Source organism: Adiantum capillus-veneris, chromosome 26 (assembly GCF_014529385.1).
Source record: "Adiantum capillus-veneris isolate H3 chromosome 26, ASM1452938v2, whole genome shotgun sequence".
Classification (NCBI taxonomy): Eukaryota; Viridiplantae; Streptophyta; class Polypodiopsida; order Polypodiales; family Pteridaceae; genus Adiantum; species Adiantum capillus-veneris.
Window position 1 is genome coordinate 65,840,425 of NC_140956.1, and position 10,377 is coordinate 65,850,801.

Here is a 10,377-nt window from a genome sequence, read left to right on the forward strand (position 1 = left end):
TCACAAGGTTCTATAGAGTACTCAAATCAGATTGAATGTACTATGGTGTACCTTATATGGTAGTATAGGGTAGATGAAGGACCTATGAACATTATTATAGGGTACTCCAATCACATGAAAAGTGCTATTGAGTACCTAATGTGGAAGCATACGGCATTTTAAGGTATAACAATGGAGTACCTTCATATTAATAAAGCTACTATTATACCTTAGGTTGCTACATGTACCAAATGATATACCTTCAGCAAGTTACTAGAGGTATTGTATGAGGTAAAACAAATGGAATACCTTCAAGTACTATAAGTAGAGTACATTACACCTGAGAAAATAGAGAGGCACAAAAGACATTAGCAACGGTTTAAATTTACCTGAGACTCATCGAGAAGATGCATTGGATGTTTGATAACACTTTTTCTTCCAATCCTCTTCCGACATATATCCTTTTTGTTGGGTGAAACTAGAGTCTCTGAGCTCCAAACGACATAAACTAGATCTCTTACTTCACCTGTGACAATGTTACCTTGAGGCAATTATCTTTGACATGCACTCAATGGCAAAACTTCCTCATCATCTTTAATCTCAAGACGATAATTGGCTGCAGCAATGTTTCTCCGATGAACACTCAAAATACCTGCTATCCTTGTATGGTTCATTTGTGTTGTGCCATCGATATTATTCATTACCATCATCAAAGAAGAGCTCATCTGTTGAGCGGGGCACCTTGAGCTGGCTGAGGGTGTTACGGATGCTAGATAGAAGAGTGCTTTCAAAATTAGCTATTGATGTTTGCAGATCCTTAAAAGTAGGATGGAGCAAGTGTTGATGGAATAACTCTGTCTGGATACTTCTTGTAAGCCCTAGTGTCTGTGTGCGCCAAAACTTTGCCTTAGCTGAACAAATCTACTTTCTTGATTTGGCTTCATCCATTAAAGATGGATCTTGCAACCTGCTGCTTTCTTTTTCTTTCCTTCTCTATTCTCATTTCTTAGCAGCCCAATACTCATGCATAGAAGCGGTGTCCATGCTGTGAACACTTGCATTCAGCTCCATAGTCCAATCCCTGTTTAGGCAGCCTTGCACAGTAGTCCAATCCCTATTTGGACAACCTTTCTCATTCACCATGCCAGGAGAAGTAGTTGTGAATTCCATGCCTTGAGGATTATCCATGTTTACGTAGCCATATTCTCATGCTAGGATAACCATTTGTATTCTCTGGTCAATCTGTGAATTCCATGCTGGCAAGAGTGTGGGTAGTGTAGCGAGTTAAAGAGCTACAACTACATAATCGGCTATGTTGTGGACGAGGAAGAAAGAGGAGAGAGAGAGAGAAGAGAGAGAGAGACTCGTCTATAATCATTACATAGATCTATATATGCTGATACAAACCAAATGTTTTTTTTACATAAAAGAATTCCCCAAAAAAAAAGATAAAAACGAATATTTCCCAATAAAGTGGATAAAAAAGACTTCCCCAAAAATGCTAATTTTCTACCCAAGAAAAAGTAGTGTCCTTGACAGTGCATATTGTACCACCAAACCATGCTTTCAGCCATCTACACAATACACTATATAGCTACACATTAAGTACTTCCCATAGTAATAAATAGTAATAAAGTGTCCTACTTATTTGTAATATTATGTAGCTATTTAACTCTATGTGCTATGTAGTGTTATCTAGTAAACTATGAGATACTATATACTTATATGGTGGAATATAGTTTTATGTGCTATATAGTGGTAGATGGTAGTATATAGTTCTTTACACTACAATGTTGTATGCACTATATAACTCTATACTGTCATATAACTCTATACTTTGTAATTTTTCATGAATTACACGGGCATTGGTAATTTTACCTTTCATATTCGTCACTTGTGGGACTTTTATTCTTTCTTCAACCTTGCCACTCATATGGACTCTCCCATTCTGCCATCATAAACTAATGAATATTCTCTAATCTTTCCCGATGGGGGGCAATCTCTACAATCAAGCTTGAAGCATCTAAGTCCTCAAAAGCATAAGAGCAATTGCAATTGCAATTCCTGGTGCCATCATGAGAAGGTTCCTAGAGGCTTGTTGTGCACACAAGGATTTAAAAACAAAGGACTAAGGCTTCCACCTTGCCAAAATTCCCAATGGTTGGCGTTGGATACAATGAGAACTTCCGATTGCTTCATACCTCGTAGCACGAATCAAAACATCAAAAATTCCAACCTTGTTTTTGGTTTCTTCATCATTGCCAACTTTGGAACTTGCATCTACCCAAGATATTTAGCAATTATTGCAGCCCAGCAGAAGGTGAAGCCTCCCGTAGACATTTTGAAATAAAATGTAAAGGAAGTCACTATGGCCCTTTAATGAAGGGACCCATTTAGTAAACAAGCTGGCTCTCCGCCTCTGTAAACCATGGCACTCCCTTCCAATGAGAGACAGAGAGAGAGTGACCAGCTATTCTTTCCACCCACACGGCTCGACTCGAGAAAATCATGCCCTTTCTACACTCGCCCAAAAAGCCTCCATATCAACACTCCCATTTGATGCATACTCCCGTTCTCGCGAGAGGGAGTGCCAATAAAGGCACAAAAGAACTTGGTATGTCTTTCTTCCTCTTGTTTAACATGTGTGCCCTTTTTACAACAGGCTCAAAAAACTCAAAACTCTCTCTCTCTCTCTCTCTCTCTCTCTCTCTCTCTCTCTCTCTCTCTCTCTCTCTCTCTCTCTCTCTCTCTCTCTCTCTCTCTCTCTCTCTCTACTCTCTCTCTCTCTCTCTCTCTCTCTCTCTGGGGAATGCCAAAAAAGGCACAAAAAGCCTTGGGCACCTTTCTTCCTCCTCTTGTTTAAAAACACCAAAACGTATTTCAAACGGTATATGCCACATTATTTTCAAAGGAGTTCACTGTCTAAAATTGTGACTGTTTCCGGGGCTAACTTCGGCCTTTTCTTCATGTTGTGATGAATCCCAAGGGGTAGCTCATGTCTATATGCAAAAAGAGCTTCACCTCCATCATGATGCCAAAATGGAGCTTCACCTCCATCCCAATAGCTCAATTTCCTTTGCGCCAACGTCCAAATTCAATCTTATTATGTCCAAAACCTTGCCAATAAAGAGCTTGTAAAACACCAACAGTTTCATGAAAGCCTGTGTTTGCAACATGAGGTTCTACTAACAGAAAAACTTGGAAATAAGGTAAGTGGAAGAGCTATCAGATAATAATATGTAATACAACTTTGTTGCAGAGTAGTATACAGACACAACAGCAATTGTCGAAACCCAGGTTTGCTAATCAGCGGTAACTGATAAGAAAATCCTGGTTTAGTTTTTTATGTTGTGAGAAGAATAGTATCAACATAAAACAAACAGCAAACTCAAAAAAGTTAGTGGCCTCGCTATGTCATAATGTTACTTGGCACAAATTCTGACTATAAGACAATACCAATATCATCCTCAGTTGCTCAATGTTCAATGTGAGAATCCTACCAAAACTTTGACTTTGAATGCCAAAGTCCTAACCCCAGTTTCAACTCACAAGTTTAATATTTTTGGGTACTTTGGGGTCCTTTTGGTACTTTCTGTAGGAACATCATATGTATATCTGTGTGCTACGAATTGTGATGTACATATTAGGTCTTTAAGTACCATGTTTTGACTTGAGGTACTTTACTTTTGGTACTTCAATATTTATGGGAACTTTGGAGACCTCATTTTGTACTTTTTGGTACTTTATATTTTTACTTTTGTGCTTTGGGTACTTCACATCTGGTAGTTTTATTGTTTGGAACTTTTCATACTGATTATTTGGTACTATTTACTATTTGGTATTTAACATTTGGTACTATTTATTGTGTACTAGATTGTTGTGCTTTGGTAGGAGCATGATATACTTAACAAGTACTTTAAGGTATTGTCTGCTAGTTTTGCTACTTACCATATTGGTTACTGTTTTCTATTTGGTACTACTTAGTGCTTATTAGATTATTGTCCTTTGGTACAAGTTGGTCCTTTAGGTACTCTGAACATTGGTACAGTTTACATTTGGTATTGTCTGCTATTTAGTACTAGTAATTGTCATGACATTTACATTTGCTGTTGTTTACTTTTCTCTAGGACACTACTTTGGTAATATTCACTCTCATGACATTTCCATATGTGACATGCAGAGGAAATGTGGTGTCTCGAAACTGAGTGTGAAGAGGCTCAGATCCAGAGTGAATTTGTCAGAATGATAATTGCAAAATTCAACTAAGGAAGAACATTCATATTATTTCCAAGGCCCCAGATCAAGGATGAAGACAAGACAATCTATGCTTTAGGATCTTCTGTTGCTTGTGGGGAGTGCTTGGACTCCATCCATGTGGTTGGTTCTTTCATGCTGGCTGTAGGCACCTGGCTGTAGGCACCAATACCACCCTCTCTATTTCGTTGCCACTCTAATGAAAAAAGACATTTGTGCGAAAGGTGGATGCAAGGAGCACATCTCCGAAGTGGCCAAGACCTGGGCTCACAACAAGGGACGTGTTCAGAAAAGTAAGCAACCGTCTTCGTTCTTGTTTTGAACAAAATTTTCGTTTTTCTTATCGTAAAATGTTTGTTTGTTGGTGAACTATGTAGAATTACGAGGTCAAAGAGGAGTATACGGACAACCATGTTGCAGACAAGCACTCCAAGGTTGGACATATGTTTGATAAGGAAATGGCAGATGGTGGTAAGTTCTATGATGTGGATATGCACGAGGTTGCTACACGCACATTTTAAGGCATGTCAAATGAAGTGCAATCAGACAAGTTAGATGAAGACAAGGACACCACCACAGGGGCCCATGAGGGAGTAAATGAACGCAAGGAAGAGCCGGGCATGACGTGCTACCAAATCAAAGGTGGTGTGCTTGGTGGTGCTTTGGTCGATGTATAGCAGCCAAACAAGGCTTTTTGGTGGGTTGGGGGGGGGGGGGGGGGGGGGGGGGGGGGGGGTGGCACATGGTAGAGGACAAGGGAGAGGTATAGTATGTGATTGAAGGATTCCTTCAAATCTTTCAATTCATGGATTTTATTTTAGACGAGTGACTAGGATGATTAGGATTGCTATCTAGAAAAAAATATAGAGTTACCATGTCAAAGTAACTATTTAAAGCCTTGAGTAATGTAGCTATTTCGAACTAGAAAAATTGAAGCTTTCTACTAGTTTCAGCCGTTTGCTTGTCAGTTTGCCACATAATACACACTTTGTTCCTAGTTGGGCAATCAATGGTTGGGGCAAAGAGTACTTTGCCTAAGGAGGCTGCTAAATCTCCCATATAGGGCCATAAGAAGGCAAGCAACTCCACAAAATCTATGAAGATGATACATTTAAACAACATCTCCTCTTTGCAAGGAAGCTGCCGGGTGTTTGTATACAGAGGATGTTTCCGAATGTAGTTACATATGTTTGTAACTTGCAAGGATGTTGCAACACTAGGGTTTTGGGCATAGACCAAGAGAAGGCCTTTCCCCAACCTATGCTTACATCTCGAAGGCGTGTGGCCTTAGGGGCTTTCGGAAGAAGATTTCATACTTGGTGGTACATATTGGAGATCCCAATGCCCACCCTGTGTGAATTGACCCCTACCAAGCTACCGTTTACATCGAGCGGAGCCACTTGGAAATGCCACCATCACTGATCAATGCGGCTCATGTGCATGCATGCAACACCCAACACAATGCCCATGAAATGGAAAGGGGGAACGAGCCATAACTCCTCTCTCTTCCCTTTCTCAATGAAGACCATCTCCCCGTATAAGTACCCTAACACCTCATCCCCAACACTCGTACGTGGGATTTTTTCCACCATGTGCCACTTCCATGAGAGATCCCCCCCATGGGTTATTGGAATCCGTAAAATTTTCAAAAGAAAACCTTTTTTTTGTAGTACTTTGAACCACAATAACTTTCAGCTTTAGAGTCAGATGGACCTCTTGTAAAGCCGTAGTGAAACTCTACTTTGTCGACTTTCCATTTTTAGAACCCCATTGCAATTGCAAGTTGAAAACCAAAAGGCATTTAACAGAAGTTCCCAAAATGGGATAAATTCACTTGCTTGCAACCTCATTGCTAGATTGCTAACTGCCAACTTCCCGTCACAATATCTTGGTGCTTGTAGCCTTGATTGATGAGTTGTCACTTTTGACTAGCTTCAAATACCTTATACACCCTCTGTAAACACTGAAGACTTGAGAAAACATACAATGGCACATATACCAAGGTAGTCAAAATGGTGTAGAAGCGGTCCTTGACAAAACTTCAATTGCTCCTATGTTTACCGTCCCGGTTCGGATTGTAGATGTGAAAAGATCGACATGATCCATAAATCAAACACTTTAGTCCTATTGATTCACATATGCCCTGATCATCATCCGTGCAATCCTGTGAGGATCTACAAAGCAGTTTCCCCTTTAATGCAAGATCATACACCTTGTAGATTGATGAGCCATCTAGGAACCAACCTAGAGAACATCTTGAAGACCACCTTTTGCTACATAATCAATGCATTATGAACATCTTGAGTAGCCCTCTTGATTAGCCCCAAATAGAGCGTCCTGGCCTAAAAACCAATAAAGACATGCATCCCTGGATAGCCCTAGTTGTACCTGATCTTCGTACTTGCTTTTTCACCTTGGCACATGCACTGGTTGATGCACATGGCCTTGGGTGCTCCTTATTTTAGCTACACCAATGATGCTATATAATCATGTGAGTCCATGTGAAGGGTGGACCACCACAAGCCTAGTGCAAGAATGGTGCACCTTCTAGGCTTCTAGTGATCCTGATAAATAAATAGCATGCTCTTTCTCCCTCTAAGCACTTTTTAGAACTTATAGATACGAAGTTTCAAGGGCACATATCTCAAAGTTTGCAACCAAACAATTGCAGCATAATTATTCTCTAAGAATGTGGTATTTCCTCGACTCTATGATTGTGCTTTTGGATTTCAATTGATTCACATTAACCATGTTATCCTCGAGATAATGGTAGATACGCTCTAAATACGTATCCCATATAATTTTGGCAATCCCATAGGGTGATATGATACAATGTTGAGTGTTTGAAAAATTTGTTTTATTTTCAATGGGTGCAAGCATGGACAAAGTCTATCACATCTTGTCTCATGTGGGCCACCATAGACCTTGGAATTAAAGCACCCTAGTCATGGGTTTGGGGCTAGGTGTTTCCCACATGGAAACCTATGGGAATGGTGCACAAGGAGAGAATACTTGTTGGGGCATGACACTCTTTTAAGGATCAATTCATCATCCTTCTAATACAAATGGCCTGCTATTAGTTGGTAAGCATAGCGCTCTCTTAAGAATCATGGTGCATGTTTATTGAAACTGGGAGGTATAGTAGTAGTGGTGAGGAGCATCACAATGTTCTTGGTCCATTCTGGAACCCATTCAATGGAAAAGAGTAAAGAACGGGGAAGGTCATCATTCACCCGGATGGGATCTTGCCCTGAGGTTAATTTAGAAAAGTGGTCTACGTGTTGGTGCTTTCCTCTTCTTGACCGCCACCTCAAGATTGAATTCTAGCAAAATTATAAACCAACACACTATCCTACCCATGTTGCATTGTTTGTGCTTGATGGTTGATGAGCAAGAAAAAATAATTTGCAAGAAAATGGCGTTAAAACTTCTCTACCTACATTGATAGCCCCTCGCGTTCCATGGTCGTGTGATTTTTCTCAGCGAGGTTCAATTTTTGGCTAGCATATGCAATAGAAAGAAACTAGATTTCCATCAACAAGCTGGGCCAAGATGTAGCCAGTGGCATAGTCACTGACATCAATATGTGTATGAAAGATGTTACCCCACTCCATTGAGGTGCTTTCAGAATAGGAGTGTCACCAATGCAGATTTGAGCTTCTCAAAAGCCACGTTGCAACTAGTAATTGATATAAGGGCCGATCTATCTTAGGACACATGTAGAAAAGTCCTCGGGAGTACTTATGATGGCGAATGAAAACTTGTACAACTCATGGGCTTGCCAACTTGAGAAGATTTATGATAACAAACATTTTATCTCAATAAGTGATGATAACATAGTTGGACACTAAATGGCCAAGAATGCTGCCATGCCTAACTATCAGCGTTCGGAAAAAATGTGTCTCAGCTTAATATGGTGCCGTTTTCAATTTCAAAAATGCCGGTTGAGGGCAGGGGGGAAAGGAGAAATACCGCCCCAAAATAGAGAAAAATAGTGTAAAAACCCGAAAAAACAACCTAACTTTCTAAAATTTCCTCTTGACAAAATGAAAGAAAGGAATTTTGTATGTTTGGAAAAATGATTTTTCCCGAACACTGCTAACCATAGAGTTTTAGTGTGGCATTGTCTAATTTGGCTCTAACTTTAACGACACGCTTTACTTTTAAAAAAAGCATAAGAATGGCTAGCGGAGGAGTTTGCGTTGCGTTAATGTTTCTAGAAGGCATTTTCCAGTATCATAAAAAGCAAAGTTTACGCGGAAAGCAATTAGCAATAGCCGTGCTAAAAGGAGGGTTTAGGGTTATAAAAGGAGGCCGTGCGGCCATTTCCATTTTGTGGCATAAAACTCGAGCAGTTGCAGGTCGGTGCTTCCTACTCAGATTGTCGTCTCCAATATCCCTCCACCATGGCCAACCTTAGGCAGACGCTTGCAGGTATACGCAAAAGGTCTGCAGATCAAGAGGATCTCTTGCAACGTCATGATCAGCAACCGAGTATATCATCATCACCAGCAGCGCCTTATTATAATGAGAAGCAACGGCTGACTAGGCGACAGCCCAAGCTCAGGAGCCGCATCCTCAAAGACAATGCCTTCCTCGCGAAAGATGAAGGCTCTGCGCCTGTGCAACAAGACGTCGATGATGCGTCAGCTAGGGATCTGCATATTAATGAAGGCGCCCCGAGCTCTATATTAAGTAAGGATTATGGTATCCTGACGGACATGGAGGTGGCGTCCATCTTCTTGAGCTTTATAAGCGAGGTCAATAATATTGCGAATTCCAAGCTGCAAAAGCTATACAAGCAACGATGTCGTGCTGGCTCTGATGATCATCAACAGCATCACGCCATGGCCAACGTCAACAAGCTGCCCAGTACAGCAATTGGATCCAAGCAGATCAAGCGACACATGAAGATCGGCTCATCAGCAACGTCTGAGCAAGGCCAGCATAAAGATGTTCGCCAGATCATTGAACGGGTCGCATTGACGCCGGAAGGTCCAATTAGAATCAAGCTCGTTAATTGCTGCAGCTAAAGTACTGGAAGGAAATAAAATAGCTATAAATTGTATTGCATAATGGAGCTAGGGTTTTGGTTCTTAAGGAGGCCTTCACGTGCTGCTGACAAATTAATCATGTATAACAAGCCTACTTTGACTTGTATTAAATTAATGGCATTACTTTGACTTGGATCAAATTAATGGATCCCTGATTGAAATTCCAATATTTAATTTCTCCAATTGCAGTTTTTTCACTTAATGGACACCCAGCTTTAGATGAGATTATGGTAATAGAATTTGGCTCGCGTTTCCTCAGGCTTCTCTTAATTAAGATGATCCTGTTTATATAATTTTCTTTATTAACATCCATTAATTAAGTGGTCCCACCAAAACGTTCTCTTGAATATTGATTTTACGTGGAAAATTTCCATATCGTTGTCCCACGTAGCATACGTCTTTTTCATCAAGGGAAAACGTACTGTAGATTATCATGCCTCCATGAAACATGCATCCCACATGGGTCCTTCGCTTTCCATGAGGCAAAGGAGGTTTTGAGGTTTCAGAGCAACGAAACACGTTTTTAATGCTCAGATTAATGTAATGGCTAGAAATCGGGCATGCAAAAAACTCTACTTCGCATACAACAATTGTGTTTGGACATGCCAAGATTGAAGCTCTCGGACCTAGAACATAAGAGTTTGGAAAGGTGATCGTTGGCGTGCTTCATCCACAAATTAAGAGTGCAGAATGCCAAATAACAATCAAATTGCAGTATACTTCATACAAAAAGTTTGTGTACAAGATATATTAAGACGAAGGGTAGACTAGGTAAGCAAACCACACAATGGAAGTGTGGATTTGGAAGGGCCAAGGAGGGGTCCCAACAACGAAAAAAAGAGGCAACCCCCGTCCCCTCCCAAAAAGAAAAAAAAAAGAGGCCTATTGGGCTACTACCATAGGAGCATGATCAAATGATAAAGATGGTCACCCCAAGGGGCCATGTGTTGAAGTTTCACTTTTTCTCCCCAGATTCTTTCCAGCACGCTAGAGCTCAGTGCTTCTTGATGCTTCAATATGGCACGGATCTCTAAACCTACCTTCTCTATTAGCATAATCAACACATTGTTGGAAAGCTTCTCTATCCTTG

General features: G+C 40.5%; 1 protein-coding gene across 1 annotated transcript; it reads left to right on the top strand.

The window, feature by feature from the left end:
* Nucleotides 1-8,639: 8,639 nt before the first annotated feature.
* Nucleotides 8,640-9,266, top strand: LOC147423582 (uncharacterized). The gene has a single exon (XM_086501303.1). The coding sequence runs from the start codon at nt 8,640-8,642 to the stop codon at nt 9,264-9,266; it is 627 nt and encodes a 208-aa protein (XP_086357429.1).
* The last annotated feature ends 1,111 nt before the right edge of the window (nt 9,267-10,377 follow it).